This window comes from Antechinus flavipes, chromosome 4 (assembly GCF_016432865.1).
Source record: "Antechinus flavipes isolate AdamAnt ecotype Samford, QLD, Australia chromosome 4, AdamAnt_v2, whole genome shotgun sequence".
NCBI classification, from domain to species: Eukaryota; Metazoa; Chordata; class Mammalia; order Dasyuromorphia; family Dasyuridae; genus Antechinus; species Antechinus flavipes.
The window spans coordinates 66,370,671-66,388,449 of record NC_067401.1 but is presented as its reverse complement, the minus strand read 5'-3'; the positions used below and the strand labels follow the sequence as shown (position 1 = coordinate 66,388,449).

General features: G+C 34.5%; 1 protein-coding gene across 1 annotated transcript in view; it reads left to right on the top strand.

The window, feature by feature from the left end:
• The first annotated feature begins 5,719 nt into the window (after window positions 1-5,719).
• AGL (amylo-alpha-1, 6-glucosidase, 4-alpha-glucanotransferase) overlaps window positions 5,720-17,779 on the top strand; it is a 79,741-nt gene continuing 67,681 nt past the window's right edge. Inside the window, exons 1-5 of the mRNA XM_051993269.1 lie at window positions 5,720-6,146; window positions 6,650-6,784; window positions 14,256-14,466; window positions 15,320-15,486; window positions 15,904-16,107. Of these exons, the coding sequence (XP_051849229.1) occupies window positions 6,703-6,784; window positions 14,256-14,466; window positions 15,320-15,486; window positions 15,904-16,107 (664 nt within the window). The 5' untranslated portion in view covers window positions 5,720-6,146; window positions 6,650-6,702. The remainder of the gene's footprint in view (window positions 6,147-6,649; window positions 6,785-14,255; window positions 14,467-15,319; window positions 15,487-15,903; window positions 16,108-17,779) is intronic.

The window sequence follows — 17,779 nt, the reverse complement described above, 5'->3', positions numbered from 1 at the left end:
CAGGACACTTTCACCTCCTGGACTGCTTGTCAAGTCGGGGTTTAAGTCTGGGAAGACTGAGTGAACCTCAACTGATTGGGAACACCCCAAGTCCAGCTGTGCTATGGAATGCAGCCCTGGGCAAGAAGAAACCAGCACTTGTTGAGTGCAGAAGCAGCAAGGCAGGGTCACTACTGGCTGTGGGCACTTATAGAAAAGTGAAGCTCTTGGTTTAAGGTTCCTGGTCAGAGTGGAGAGCTAAAATGAAGATTAAGGTATCATTCCCTCTATCCCATAATTAGAGGTATTTACACAAATCTCTTATTAAAAAAAAAAAAAATGAACCAGCAAAGAAGAAAGAACCTCATCCTTGAAACATATTATGGGAACAGGGAAGACCAGGATTCATCTTCAGAGGTGGACACTTTAGTTAAAAAAAAAAAAAAAAAAAAAAGCTTCTACAACAAAGAGTAATGTGAAATGGCTTCCTGGCCAGAGAGAATTTGTAGAAATTCAAAAAAAGAATTCAAAATTGAAATGAGATACAATAAGAAAAAAACTAAAGAAAAAAATTTAAGACTATCCAAGAAAAAAAAAGATTATGGAAAAAAAAAGTTAACTAATTAGAAAAGGAGGTATAGATAGGCAATTAGGTGGCCCAGAGGATAGAGCACCAGCCCTGAAGTCAGGAGGATGTGAGTCCAAATCTGATCTCAGACATTTAACACTTCCTAGCTGTGTGACCCTGCGCAAGTCATTTAACCCTAATTGCCTCAGCAAAAAAAAAAAAAAAGAAAAGAAAAGAAAAGGAGGTACAGAGTCTCAAAGATGAAAATAATTCTTTAAAAATTAGAACTGGGTAAGGAGAAACCAGTGAAACTATGAGAGACCAAGAAATAACAAAATAGATTATAAAGAATGAGAAAATAAAACAGAATGTGGAAAATTGCATAAGAAAAACAACAGATCTGGAGAACAGTTCAAGAAGAGAAAATATAAGAATAATTGGACTGTCAGAAAGTTTGACCAGAAAGAGAACCTTGACACAATAATGCAGCAAATAATCCTAGAAAATTGTCCTAGAATGATAGAACATGAGGGGAAAGTAGAAACAGAAAAAATTCACCAAATACCATCTTAAAGAGATCCTTTGTGTTAAACACATAGGAATATTATTGCCAAAATTTGAAATCCCCAGATCAAAGAGGAAATTTTTCAAGAAACATGGAAAAAACAATTCAAATATGCTGAGCTACAATTAGAATTGTACAAGATTTATCAGCAATTACAATAAAAGACTGCAGGTCTTGGAATCATATCTACAAACAAGCAAAAAAAACCCAAAAACCTAGGCCTGCGGCCCAAATTATCATATCCAACAAAATTATCTATAATTTTCAATGAGAAAAAATGGACATTCAATGAATTTGCAGCTTTTCAGGATTTTCTATCAATCAAATCTGAACTTAACAGAAAATTTAACATATAAGAGCCAATATCAAAGAGCAATTTTAAGGAACTCAACATGGCCAAACTGTTTAAACATTGGACAAATTGCTTATGGGTTTTTTTTTACATGAGAAATGTATGCTTTATGTTTAAGATTTATATCAACAATATGTTAAGCTCAAAAGAAAGACTGGCAGAATAAAGGTAAAAACAGTAATCAATTTATATACATTTATATATAAGGAGAGAGAGAAAGTTTTTTATTTTTTTTATTAGTCAATAAATATTTATTAATCATCTACTGTATATTAGGCACTTTGTAAATCACTGGGGATACAAAAAGGCTTACAGTCTAATGGGAGAGACATCATTCAACAGTACACAAATAAGAATAAAGATAATGATAGGCTAAATTGAAAATAATCCAAAGAGGGAAGACATTAATATTAAAGGGGGACCTTGAAAGACTTACTGTAAAATCAGGATGATCTTTACATTACCTATCTCAAGTGGGTGTGAATTAAGTATTTACACAACAATTTATAGCATATAAGGATGTGACATTATAAGCATTAAGACTAAGGAGTTTCCTCACTTACAGTTGGAAAGTCTATTTATACCAGACAAGCTTTTCAAACTTCTAAGAAAAATTTTGTGTAATTTTTTAAAAATCCAACTATTCCTTCTTAGAAAGTGCACTGATGTAACAATAAGTAAATATAGGACCTTCTCTGTCAGCATAAATTGTTACTGATTTTAGCATGCTGACATTTATGTCCCAAAAGATAAGCCTCCCTTATACCGACAATTAGGTGAATTTCATGCCCTCTGTTTCAACTTCAATGGGCAAAGTTGAAAAATGGGTATTAATTTCAGCACAGTCTTCTAGTGTAAGGAATTTTAATTGAGGTTAATGAAAAGATTTCAGGTGATCTGGAAAATTTTTTAAAACATATTTTGATAGTATAATTTAATTCCTTTGTAATCCTATATATTTTATTTTATGCATTTGAAAATATTATGAGAATGGTCCATAGACTTAACTTCCAAAGAGAACTCTGAAAGAAAAAAGATTAATATCTGACACTTGATAAAAAAAAAAACTTGCAAAAGGAAGAATAAGAACTATATATGATATATATTTAGTACTTTAAGGTTTGCAAAGCATTTTACATATATTATCTCATTTGAGACTCCCAACAACTCCCAATGAGATACCTATACTACAAATGATATCCCTGTTTTACAGATGAAGAGAGAATTGGAAAGAGGTTAAATGATTTGCCCAGTGATCACACAGTCAACAAATATTTATTAAGCATTTACTATTTCAGGCAAGAAAAGCTATGTAGCTGTGAATAGAGTACCGATCGTATATGGTTTAAATAGGAGTTTAAATTTCAGTCAGTCACTAGCTATGTGACCCTGAGTGAGCCAATTAACCATGTTAATCTCAGTTTCCTCATAGTAAAATAAGACGGAAAAGGAAGTGACAAACTACTCCAGTATCTTTGTCAAGAAAACATGAAATGGAATCATGAAGAATCTTAACAAGGCAGGGACTGTGCCAGTATCCACTGATCCACTAGACATACTATATCTGTCTCCTCTGTATCTTAGGATGGAGACAAAAATGAAAAGTCTTTGTCTTCCGGTAGCTTATCATCATCATAGGTAACATTTATATATGATAGGGGTCAGGAATCCTTTTTCAAAAAGGCAAGGGCCATTTGGATATTTATAACATCATTGGTGGATCATATCAACTTAAAGAAATCAAACAGTAAAAATGGGTGTATCTAGCTTTCAGCTCATCATCCCTTGTGAGTGAAAGGGGAAATTGAGGACTTCTCAGAATAATAACTTTGGATAATTCAAGACTCAGCACCAGGATCTATTTAATCTCTATGGCTCTGGGAAGAAGAGCAAAGACTTGCTCTTCCAACAGAAGATACCTGAGATAACCCCCTTGACCTTTACTCAATTGCTTAGAGAAGAATCTGACTAATTATTTCATGGCCTGGAGATATTTGAGAAGCCTCCAAACTAGCTATCTCTATTTGTTGACTGAGAAAGCCTGAGGTAAACTAAGTCTCCTTAGTTATTTTAGAAACCTTTAACCCCTCTGGTTTAGATTATTTACCTCTAAATAAATCTCCTTATTGTGAGGGATTATGTCACATAAAATCATTAACTAAAATAGGTTGAACCTATAATCTAAATTTTAGTTTAGGAAGGTCTGATGGGTTTGGGAAAAATGAAATTCTTTGAATAACATTATAATAGAGTACTCATATCAGCTCACACCAACATTTGCAAACATTGTAACAAGCTGACCACAGTAAATTTAGGCAAACACATCTGCAATAAATCAATTATATTGGCTTGACTAGAAGTTAGCAAACCTTTGCTACTTCCACTTGAGCAGGCAGTGAAAATTAACCAGATGAGAGGAGGGCTCATGGGTTCTGGTGGTTTTAGACTATTTAAATCATCTCTTAGCCTTTGTAAAATCAGCCTCTTGTCTCTGAGACCCCAGTGAGTGGACTGCCCGCTTCTCCAGAGATTCTAGTAAAGTTTCTTATCTTCACTTTGAAAAATCTCTGAGTAGTCATTTTGAGTTAGGGGTTTGCCAGGCAGCTGTCCCACCCACTTGTGATTTCCTTACCAACCATTTCCTGGACCTTATATGCCTGGGAACCTTACTGTTTCCCATCCCTGATACAAGAACTATTATATTTCTTATGTGGAACCACCAGTTACAGCAAATGGAGAAGTTTTGAATGCTGTAGATAAGTTCTCTTACCTTGACAGTATGCTTTCCAGGGATGTTCACAATAATAATGAAGTTGACACACGCATTACCAGAGCTAGCTCAGTGTTTGGGGGCTCCAAAGGAAAGTGTGGGACAGGAAAGGTTTTAAACTGACTACCAAACTGAAGATCTATAGAGTCCACGAGGTGATCTATCTCATTGTGGTATGCTGTGAAACCTGGACAATGTATTAGTGCCATGCCAGGAAATTGAATCACTTTCATTTAAATTATCTTCAGAAAATTCTGAAGATCACCTGGCAGAATAAGATACCAAATCCTGAGGTCCTTTCTCAAATTAAACTGCCAAGTATTCAAACGCTACAGCTGACAGCTCAATTCCATTGGGCTGGCCACATTGTTCAAATGCCAAATGTATGCTTCCCCAAAAGACTATTTTAAGGAGAACTCACACAAGGTGGTGAGAAAAAGCAATACAAGGACACTCTCAAGTTGTCTCTTAAGAACGTAAAATTGATTTTAAATTGAATTTATAATATGGAAGACCCTGAAGCGCCCTAATCAGAGATGGTATTGTGCTCAGAGTTTGCGGGAATAGAAGCAGCTCAAACGAAATATGAGATGGGCAATGTTAGAGAATCCACCCCAAATGTTCATGGGGATATTTCTGTCTGGCGTTTGGAGCTTGTATTCCTCTGACCAACCCCAGTAAAACACACTAACTTGACTCTAATGTAGTGCTATCTTTGTGATCCTCTTTGAGAAACAAAATCAACCACGAACCAAGTGCCAGACACAGTACTAAGGACTTTACAAATACCTAATTTGGTCCTTAGAATCCAGAGTGGTGGGTGCTATTTTTAACCCCATTTTAAAGATAAAGAAATTGAGGCAAAGAAGTTAAATGACACAATCAGTTATGGCTCAGGTCTTTCTGCTTCCACGTCCAGCAGTCACCACTATCACCTAAATGCCTTTGGCTAGTGACTTAAGGGGTTATAGAAGGACTTAAATCTGTCTCCCTAAAACCAAGTCCCACACTAAGCGTCAGAGTGCAAACATTTTTAACTCTACAGCCCATCCCGGCTCTTATTTAAGTCACCTGGGGGAAGGGAGGACACTAGGGCAGGGGCAGTTCGGGCAGGGAACTATCTGCAAGTCTTTTTTAACCACATCCTCAGCCACTCGGGTGGGTTTGAAAACTTTGCTGGGCTCAAAGTGAGGGGTGAGATGTGGAAGGCCATAAATACCGTACCGTGGGGTTTAATAAACCCAGAACCTCAGGACTTTTAACTTTCCAAACACAAAGAGAGGAGGTCATAAGAGATAGAAAACTCTCCTCCTTGACGCGGTTCCTAGGCTTGTCTTTTTCCAGGGAAAAGGCTGGTAGACTTTCCGTTCTCCCCCTCCTCCCTGCCTCGTATGGTCCGACCCGACTTGGACTGGGCCAGCGCCTCGGCTACACTGAGGATGGGGGTGGGGGAGAAGAAAGCAAGCAAGCTCCCCATTCTCGCGAGACTCTGTAGCCCAGGCAAGTGGGTCTAGTCTCTCCCGGATATTGACCGTAAGACAAGCGGTCGTTCGCGGAGAAGACAGTGGTCTCAGCCGCAGCTCCCGCCCTCCTCCCTTCTGTCTGTCCCTAGGACCGCTCCGTGTGCGTGCGTGTATGCGTATGTGTGTGCGCGCGCTCCGGGCAGGGACCTGGGAGCAAGGGGCGGGGTGGGACGGAGAGGAGGGGCTACTTTCGCCGCCCCTCTCCTCTGAGCCCCGAGCTGGCCCTGCCGACTCTTCCCTTGCCCTTCCCGGCCTCCCTTAGTGTCCTCTGCGCCCCTCCCCCCTCCCTCCGTTCTCCGTATCCGCCCCCCACCCCAGCCACCGAAGCCCCGCCTACCCCTGCTTCCATCCCTCGGTGTGCCGGCGGCTGCACGTACTCCTGGCTCCCTGTAAGTGCTGACCTCTCGGGGATATAATGCCTTTCTATCTATATCTTTCCTTCTGTACATTTTCTATCTATGGAAAGCATTCCGAGGGTTGCAGCTGTCTCCCCTTTCCCCACCCCCTCGGCGACCTCCTGCCCGAATTTGGAGTCGGAGGGGCCATCTCCCACCTGGCATCTCTGGGCAGGCTGTTAGAGAGCCGCGGGCACAGGTGTCACTCAGAGGCGACCAGATTATTTGTCTCCCAGCTCGGGTCTCCTCTGTAGCAGATTGCATTTCCATGCAAATTCGGAAGTCTACATTAGTAAAAATCTGTGGGTTTCTTATTGCTCTGCCCCTGAGGCTGTAGGTAAAAGCTGTTCGGGTCCTGTTTGCAGGAATTATTCTCTTTAACCTATCTGTGCTAGGCTTTTGAGATCATGTAAGTGCAACCATCAACTCTACGGAGATTAAGGTAGCGGGGGTATTTTCTTTTCCTCTTTGTTTTAATTTTTTAATTTGTTTTATAGGGACAATTTATTCATTTTTGAAGTAGTTCTCTTCAAATCATTTGGAAGCCAAAATGGGTGTCAGTAAGCAAGTTCGTATTTTACTTTTAAACGACATGGAAAAACTAGAAAAGACTCTTTTCAGGCTGGAACAAGGTGAGTAGGAAGCTATTTGCATAACTTTGTTATCTTAATTCTATTGGTATGAATGAAAAAGAATAGACTTCCAAAATAAGTTTATCAGAGAACGGAAAAACTACATTACTGAATGACTTCCTTTGTAATAAATGATTAGTTGTTAACTAAAATTATTGTTTTGCTCAAAAAAAAAAAAAAGATTTAGAAGGGAATTATGATAATCATGAAGCCATTTTGTGTCTCTATATGCCCGCTCCTATTAAAGTCTGTTAAAGGTTACTTACATAGTGGTAAGAATTCTATTATTGATTTCTTTTTAAATGACACTAATGCAAATTAAATGATTCAACTCCTAATTCACATTTGGGACTATAAATGTTTGTGGAATTTTTAAAATATATTTTCTTTCAGTTCCCCATATTTATTCCTAAAATTGATGATAGTAAAAGAACAAATCAAATTCTTAAATCCTTGAAAGCCTCTGAAAGTTAGGATAAAGTTAAATATAATTATTCTTTGAGTTAAATGAAATTCTTTCTTAAATAATGTTAAAAGTTACTCTTGAAATACGATGTTTAAACAAATTATTTCTCTATGAATATATATTTTCTTATCTGGACTTAAGATCATTTAAAATATTTTTAAGATCATGGTTTTTTCCAAAGTTTTATAACCCTTTGATACCCTTTGCCAATTTAATTTCTAAAATTTAAATTTAGACTTACCAAAAAATCCATTTCTTCATTATTGCACCTATTAGCTATCTTGTAATGTATATTGTATCTTAAGGTGTATCTTGAAATTCTTCAAAATATGCTGAAAGGATTTCAGTTATTAAATCAATATTATTGAATATGTGAATATCTCATGACCATTTTAAAGTTGACTTTTCTTCATTTCTTTCTTAAAGGCCTTCAGTGGCTCACAATTGCCTAGTCCAATTGCTTGTCAGAGAAGTTAACATTGGTGCTATAATACTAATTCCCAACCTTATCTCATACCACTCCCTCCAATAGGTTATGCTATAGTCAAACTATTCGTTGTCTTATACTTGTTCTCTGCTGTACTCTGGGCCCTTCCCTAAACTCTTATCTTCCCTTTTTCCTGCTCATACCCCTTAAAACCCTTCCGTCTCTAAAATCCAAATCAAATACTCTTTTCATGAATTCTTACCTTATTCCTCTAGTCATGATCTTTACTTCCTCAGATCATTCATTGCTTTGTACCTCTTGCACATATATATCAGTTTATATTTTAGTTATTTGTATGTGTTCTATATTGTAGCTCTACTTTTAGACTATAAAATCCTTGAGGATAAGGACCATGCCTTATTTTTTCTCTCTCCTTCGGTAGTTAGCTTAGTGCCCTTTCATAGAAGGCATTTGTTAAATACCTTGACTTGAATTCATTGCTTGACATTGTTGAACCCCTATCCTTCAGCTTTCACAATGGCTGCATTTTTCTAGTTCTCTTTCTTGGACTTTTATCTGTCTCTCCCTGTCATTTGTGTTCCAGTAATATATTGCCAAGAGTATTTTCCCACTTGGATATTCACCCACTGCCTGTTCAAAGCCATGATTTTGTCCAACTTCTCTCCTACTCTTAGACTTGGTATGCATTCTAGCTGCTGTCTTCAATACACTAATTTTTCAGTCTCCTGGATTAGAATAGAAGCCTTGGAGTTTTCTTTCACTTAACCTTTATGTCATTAAGTCCTGCTAATAATTCCTTCAAATATCTATCTCCCTCACCATATCCTTGTGTATTACTGCAGAAACTGTTTTGGTAGTCTCCCTCTTGTCTCTCCCAGTATGATGTGCATATAGACACTGCCAGAATGATGTTTTTGAAATACAGTTTTTAGTTTGTTTACCTGCATTAAGAAACTACAGTGGTTCTTTATTGTTTACCACATGAAGCCGGGCCTCCTTTGTCTAGATCTTAAGACTCTCAGTAATTTGGTTTAATTATCTGATATGATAAGCCATTGCTCTTGAATGTATACTCTCCTCATCATGAATGTTGGTCTACTACTATCTCCTATATATTCTATATTCATCCTCTTTTTGATCATGCTGTATTTTCCCATGTTTCTAATTACCTTTTATTTCTCCATCTATCTAAATCCTATCTGTCCTTAAAACCTCAAATTCTACTCTTTCTGGTGGACCTTTCTTTAATACTCCAGTTTCATGAGTCTCACCTTTCTCCAAATATATGTGTATATTTATATGTTTATACATATATATATATTCACACACACATATATATTGCACTTATAGTTATTACACTTTGGCATTTTAATTGTTTTCCAGTTATTTTTTCTGTGTTAACTCTCCCCTCCTGAATATTAACCTCTCTGTATCCCCACAGTAATAGTGCTTGTCACAATAGTAGTCATTTAGTAAAAACTTGCTCATTGACAAAAGAAATAAAGTTAAAATAGTTTTTGATGTATTGGTTACTGCAGAAATACAGTTCTTATCACAATAGTTAATATTTCGTAAATACTTGCTTTTAACTTGGTCTCTGTTTGAAGAATAGATTTTGGAGAAGAGGGGAGCCGTCTAGCCACAAACCCATTTGGGGATTTCATACACACTATAAAACTGAAATAACCGTGGGAAACTACTATGAAGCAAGTTATACCATATTTTCTAGAAACCACCCAAGTCTTATCTGACTTCTTTTTACCTCTTTGCCTAGTCTGCTCTATACTTTTAGTTTAGGGTTTACTTCTCTTAGTCACCTCATTTTCAATAAATTTGATTAAAGAATTTCAGAGGGAGGCCATTTAAATCCAATCTATATCCCAAAATGATAAAATCACAGAAATTGAGAATACCTGATGAGGGACTACCCAGCCTGTTTGAAGACCCCCAGGTAGGAGAACTTACCATCTTTCAAGTTACCTCATTTCACCATTAGCTTGAATTATTGGGAAGATTTTCTTGATCAATCCTCAATTGGAACTTGCATCTGTTGCTTCTGATTCTGCTTATTGGGGACAAATAATCAAGTCTAATCTCTTCTTTGCATTTCAGCCCTTCGGATCTTAAAGATAGCTATCATGTGCTACATGTCTCCTACCTTGCTTCCTCTTTACCTTCTCTACAGTTAACATACATAAAATCTTCAATAGAGCTCCATATGATTTGGAATCCACCTCCTTCACCATTCTGGTTGTCTTCCTCTGGACAATCTAGATTATCACTATCCTTCTTGAAACATAATTCCCAATATTATAGATGATTTCTGACAAGAGCAGGGTATAATGAAACTATTTCCCCCTACCTCCCATTGCTAAAAAGCTAAGTCTCTACTAATTTAGCCAAAGATTAACCTTTTTTTTGGATGCCACATCACACTGTTAATTCCTTTTAGGCTTGTAATACACTAAAAGCAAAAAATCATCTTCAACTGCTATTCCAGCCATACTAAACCTCTTCCATCTAATGCTTTTTTCTTTTACAACCCAAGTGTAGGACTTTAGAAGAAAAATCTCTCTCAAAGCATAAAATGAGTTGTTATTATTATCTAAACTTTTCTTGAAAACTTCCAGATTGGACATCCTCCCAAAGAAATCTATTCTATCTTTGAATGATTTTTGTTAGGAACTTCATCCTTTTATCAAGCCTACATTTCTTTCTTTTCACCTTAAAGCTAAGACTTTCACTTTTGCATCTTAGGACCAAGCAAAGAAAGTCTAATCTTCTATTGCCTTTTGTACATTTAATATTTGATAATAACTGTCATATTCCAACTATTATCTTAGCCAAATATCCCTATTTTCTTCAACCAATTCTTACATGGTATGTTTGCAGTATTCTTTATGATTCTTTCACCCTGCTGTGATTTGCCAACTAATCAATATTATTCCTAAAATATGGTACTCCTGATGTGCTATGACCAGGGATATTACTATGATACTAGCATCTCTGTAGTTCTGGGAAGCTATTCTTTTCTTAGTATAGCCTAGGTGTGTATTAATTTTTGGCTGCTTTTTTTCCCCCTTGCTTTGCTGTAAACTATATAAAAGGTGTTTTTCTCAACTTCCTTAAAAGATCGTCTAAAATGCCAATTCTACTGTAGAAACTCCCTTGATGTAGTTGATTGATGGTAGTGATTTTCCTCCCCCATCAAATATCTTCAGAAAAAATATTTAATGTACATTTTTATAAAATATAAATGTATATTTCTATTTCTGAATGTGGTTGTTCCTGATCGAGTTACTTTCCTGATTGCTGCTGTATATTTTCTCTTTTTATACCCTTTTAAAATATCGATACTGTCATAGGGATCAAATGAGAACACAAAACACATTCTTAACCTTAAAACACCACATAAATGTGAACAATAATTAAGAATTCCTATCAGACTTAGCAGGATAATTTATTAGAAAAGCCTGGGTTCAGATAATACCTACCTTGGCTCTTGTTAGCTATATGATTTTCAACAATTCTTTGTGTCTATTTTACTATGTGGTAGGGTATTCCATGTAGAAAGATTAATTGAGTTCAAATTTGGTTTTTACCTCAGTTTCCTCATTGATAAAATGAGTTGGACACAAACAGCAAACTATTTCAGTATCTTTGCCAAAAAAATTAATAATAATAATAATAATATTACATAGTCAGACACAACTGAAAAAAACTAATATAATCAGCAGTTATATTGATTTATCCTTTCTCCCTGAATTTGTACTACAATACTTTGTTAAACACTGTTCCAGGCACCATCCTAATTAGTGAGAGACAAACATGAGACTGACCCTATCTTCGAAAAGCTTGTATTCTAATGATGTAAACAATATAATCTTAGTTGCTCATAGACTCTGCCAGCAAAGCATGTAGCCTCAGGCAACTTCTTCTAAATTGTAAAGTCATCAACTATGAGCTCAACAAGAAATTGTATGCTCTTTAGTGTAAGACTTTCTAAGAATGATGAAGCCACAACGACTCTTGAAAATGTTACTCTAAAGAATTTCAAGTCTGCCTTACTGGAAAGAATAGCCACATTGATGAAGCAGTGAAAATAATTACAAAGAATAGCCACATTGATGAAGCAAAGAAAATAATTACAAATCAGCATGATTTCATCAACAAGTCATAATAGACAAGCTTCATTTCCTTTTTTTTTTTTTTTAAGACTTAATGAATTGATAAGTAAAGAAAATGTGTGCAACAAATATAATTTACCTAAGTTTTAGTTAAATTTTTGGTAAAGTATCTCATACTAAAACTATAGAGATGGAGAGATGTGGGCTACATAATACAATTACATAGATAATTCAAAATTGGTCGAATGGTTAGACTCAAGAATAATTAGTTATTAATTATTCTATTTCAGTCATGAGATCCAGTCCTATATCATTAATTGGACATTTTGAACTATATATATCTCATTGGCATTTCAAAGTCTCCATGTCCAAATAGAACTACTATCTTTTCTCCTGAAAAGCTGCCTTGATAGGTTTGTCAGTCATCTGGAAATTAATGTTCAGATCTGAGCTCTATCATTTAAAGAGGGACATTGGTAAGCTAAATAAGGTCTAGAGGAGGGCAGCCATAGTGAAGAACCTTGAGTCCATGCTGTATGATGAAGAATTGAAAGAACTGGGCATGTTTAATGTGAAACAGAGAATTCAAGAGGGATGTAATAATTGTCTTCAAGTATTTGCAGAGTTGTCATGTGAAAGAGAGATCAGACTTAACTGTCCCCAAAAGGCAGAATCAGGAGGAATGTACAAAAGTGACAAAGAGGTCAATTTAGGATTGATGTAAGGAAACATTCCTAAAATGTTGTTTTACAACATTGGATAAGCTGCTTTGATTTCTCATTTTGGGAGTTCTTTAGATAGAAGTCAGATAACCATTTGTCACACATATGTTGTAGTGGAAATTCCTTTTGTATAGTATAGGTTGGAATAAATAGCTAAATAAGATCCCTTCCAGTTCTTAGATTTCTATGATTTTATAAAATACTATTTAATAGTAGTGAAAGGAGAAGAAATTTATCACATATTGGACATTGTAAAAATCAAATTTCATTACACTTAGGGAGAAGAAATTTATCACATATTGGACATTGTAAAAATCAAATTTCATTACACTTTGGTATAAAAATTTCCAATTGATAGAAAATAGAATATTAAATCTTTATGATTACTACTGCTTGACATTGTTTTAACTTTTAAAAACATCTGGCTAGAATTATGCTATTTTACTATTACAGTTATGAAACATTAAATAAGGGTTTCCTTTTGCAGAGCTTGAACTGTAGTTTTAGGAAAAGAACATTTGAATAAATTTGGAAGATGATAGCTTTGAATTAACTTATTTGTTATGACCTGGAAAAAAAATAGCTAATTTCAGAAAAATGTCCCTAGTATAACTATGAGGAATAAGAAAATAGCATAATATACTGTGACCTCAGCTAATTTTAGCAAAATGACTTAACAGAAAGTTGATTGAGGTAAACTCATTTATTGTTTAATAGTTTTCATTTATTATATAGAGAGCACATGCAACTAAATATAGTGGCTCTCAATGATCAATTAACTATTTGGATGACTGTTAACCTTTGTACTATAACTTCTTTGAATTCATGTGTGATCCTGGAAGAATTATTTGTTTAAACTGAACAGGGGATAGGTTATTTAAATATGCTCAGGCTGCTGAACTCTGATACTTGCATTTGTTCAAAATGACACCATTTTCTCCAGTGAGAAAATGATCCTTGTATTGATATAAAGGACATTTTGAAATTTTCCTGTTTACCGAAATATTTTAATAAGTTAGTAAAAGTTTTTTAAAAATTATGCCAGTGAATTATATTACCTTTGCCCTTTGTCATCTTTCATGATTTTAATTCATTTGGAAGTTAAGAGATCATAGATTTAGAATTAGAAAAGGACCATAGAGGGCATTTTATCTTACCTCTTTATTTTACATATGAGAACATAGGCCTAGAGAGGTTAAATTAGTTTTCTAAGGTCACTTAGAATAAGTAAGAAGGCATGCTGTCCTTTAAACTTAAACTTTGGTATATTATAGAAAGTGAGAGATATGATGTAACATTATTAATCACATGTGGTCCAATTTTTTGGAAAATTGTGCATATTTCCATCAAATTGAGTGCTGTTGTTAATGTCCATTGACTTACTCCTGTTGAGTATATAAGTAAAATAAAATCATCAATTTCATTAGACAAATCCAGAAATGCATAAATACCTTTGGAAAATTCATGATAAACTCTGAGGTTTTCTGTATGTCTGGATTTAGAATAGCCATTTCCCTACTCTAATCCTTGTTAAAAAAAAAAAAAAAGAAAGAAAGAAAGAAAGAAAAAAAGAAAGAAAATGATGCATTTTGTCACAAGCCTGACAAAAATCATTGTGTTAATTAAAATGTTTGTGTGATCATTTAAATATGCAAATTTTATGTGATTATAGTAATTACAGTGACTTATTAATAACTGCCTTTTTCAGGTTTTGAACTACAGTTCCGATTAGGTCCAACTTTACAAGGGAAGACAGTTACTGTCTACACAAATTATCCTTCTCCTGGAGAAGAATTTAATAGACAAAAATTCCGTCCCCTTGCTTGGGAAAATCCAACAGAAAGGGAAGATGACTCTGACAAATATTGTAAACTTAATCTTCAAAAAGCTGGATCATTTCAATACTATTTCAATCAGGGGTAAGTAAATCCTTGTAAATGTGAAAAATGTATATAGAAAATTTTATGCCCTTAAGTTGCCAAAAAATAAATGACATTGAGATTTTTTTTCTTACGCTTTCTTGCCATCTGATAAAGGTCATATCATCTAATTTCTAATAATAGTTAGAATACTTTCTTCATAGTATAAAGTATTACTAGCCATTTGTTCAACAAGTGTTTATTGATGTATAAGATAGTTAAAATAAAACTCTTTGATATCTTACACTATCACTTGATAATTAAATTGATCAAGAATTTTTTTGTGAAAATAGATATTTCTTTTTTTTTTTTAAACTATGCCTACAATATAGTTTAATTTTTTTTTTTAATTCAAATTCTGGTTCCTGAAACTTTGTAAACATTTCACAGGATTTCTGAACTCACTTAATAGGAAAAAAATACACACACACACACACACACACACAATCAATTTATACTTTAATCTTTAAGTATTACATAATTTTCTAAAGAAATCTTACTGCTCATTATTAAGCCAAATTTTACCACAAAGTTATTAGTCAGATAGTTTTTATAAGTAAATGCTTATAGAATTGCAAGTCTTAACCAAGTAAAAAGTAAGAACAATATCATTTCCTTTGGTACTAAAACTTCAATTCTGATGGTAGTACATTTTAAAAATATACATATACTATAATAAAAGTATAGAGATTAAGGAATTGAAAAATAGTTTATTGATATGCTTACAATTATATACTATACATATAGACTTTTATAAAAAAATTAAATCTTTTAACTATAAAAAGAATAACATAAATTATATTCTCACTAAGTCTTTTCCTTTTTTCTTTTTCTTTTTTTTTTTTTTTTAAAGAAATGAGAAGAGTGGTGGAGGTTATATAGTTGTGGACCCTGTTTTACATATTGGAACCGATAATCAAGTATTACATTTGGACTGTGTTACTCTACAGACATTTCTAGCCAAATGTTTAGGACCTTTTGATGAATGGGAAAGTAGACTTAGAGTTGCAAAAGAATCAGGTAATAGTAAAATTTTCTTAAAATGTCATTAAAATCACACATACTATTGGTATCCTATATAATTTAATTTAAAAGTTTTGGATACTCAGTTTTAGTTCAGATCTTAGTGCATTACAAACATCATACTATGAAAAATAATAAAATAATGTCACATCATTTCCTAAGAATTTATTTTAAAACAAAAAATTAACATTAATCTGATAAGTGAGATCTTATTGAATAAATATTTTTAGTTCTCATTTTTATATACAAAATTTATATGTGCTTTATAATTTCTTGTAGTATGCATTTTATCTAAGTTTTTATATAAAAATATATATATACACACACACACACACACACACACACACACACACACACACATATATATAAATTTCTTAATTTTGTTTCCTTAAAGTTTAAAATAATATTTTTCAGGTTACAACATGATTCATTTTACCCCACTTCAGACATTGGGCCTATCTAGGTCATGTTATTCATTGGCAAATCAGTTGGAACTGAATCCTGACTTTTCTACACCTAATAAGCAGTATACTTGGAATGATGTTGGACAGCTAGTGGAAAAAATGAAAAAGGAATGGAACGTTCTTTGTATAACTGATGTTGTCTACAACCATACTGGTATGAACTTTATTAACTTGGCTTTATTCACTTATACAGATACTTAAAGCATTAATTTTATTATTGTAGGAAAACATTCTTCATATCTTTCAGATATTCTTTGTAGACTTTATGGCTAGGTCATTTTTTTCTTCTGAAGCTTTCCTTGGACTTGTGTATATTATTTTATTCTTCTGGCTTTCTCTCGGGTTTCACTCAGTCTGTTATGTATTTTAATTTTTCTTTGATACATTTTGTTTGATACATTTGTTTGATGTATTAGTTTCAGGTCTCAAATTGAGTTTTTGTTTTTGGGATACACTCTGCTTCTTCTCATGTTCTTGGTTGCTATAAGCAGGCGGTGATTGGTCCAGGATACAGTGGCTAAGACGAGTCCCCTCATCCTGCAGGAATTCCTGGGTTTAGTTTCCTGGTTTCTTGGCTTGGGTTTTAGCCTCAGTCCCTTTTGTCTCTTTTCTCTTTTCACAGTCACACACCTGGAGTTGACTGCCTTGACCATTGCCCCAACCAAATGTTGCCATTTGTGTTGGTAACAGGCTTCTGTCAAGACCCAAAATGTTTTTGCAGTGGCATGAACATGGCCTTGCTTGGGTAGGGGTTTGGCTTTGTCCCCCACTGTGAGTCTAGGCTTCTTGCATGCAGTGCCTTCTACTTACCTTGTCTTGTCTCCAGTCAGGGCTTCCGGCAGTCTTCTAATATAGTCCTGATCTGTATGGAGGCATTTACAGACGTTTTATGTGATGAATCTAGACTCTTCTAGGTCCTAATGTTCTGTCATCTTAGTTGAAAATCCCTAAGCTATATGATTTCAGGGTCTTTTCACCTCTAAGTTTCCATTAATCTATGAATGTCTTAAACAAAAATATTACTCTTAGGAAAGATTTAAAGAAAGTAGAAAATATCCAAGCTTGTACACAATAGCTACCTTGTCATTTAGGATGAAAAATCATAAGACAATAGATTAAAAGCTGGAAAAGATCTCAAAAGCCATCTAGTCAAACATGCACATTTTACAGATGAGGAAACTGATACCCATAAATGTTAATTGACTTGTCCAAAGTTACACAAAATGGGGAAAGATCAGAAATTGGCTTCATTTATATAAATAGTTAATTTGGAGAATAGTTTCTGGATTTTTCTTCTCAAATAACAAAACATAATTAGAATAGGATATGAATAAAAGTAAATAACAATTCAAAATAAACTTAGTAGAATCAGCATTTTCTCTCCCTGACCCATTTCATTCCCCTTCCCAGTCTCAATTTATGAAGTAACATTCTGCCTGAAAAAAGTCAGTGCTTCCAGATAAAGGTCTGTCTCACTTAAGTGAAAGGGGGAAATACATTGCACCATAGGCAAGCCAGATGGAGGCTCTTAGAAGCAACATATATTAACAACTGAAGCCCCTCTGTACTGGCTCAATAGGCCAGTGGCACAGCAAGCCAGCTGTGAGGACTCCAACCCCAATGCAGAGAATAATTCCTTAAAAAGTAGAATTGGCATTGGAAACAGTTATCAAAATCAAAAGAATAAAGCAAATGACAGTAATGAGACAAGCCAAAATTTATGAAATGCTGCAATCAAAGCAGTTCTTAGGTGGAAATTCTAAACTTCTAAATGCTTACATGAATAAAATAAAGAAAAAGGAGATCAATGAATTGGATGTGCAACT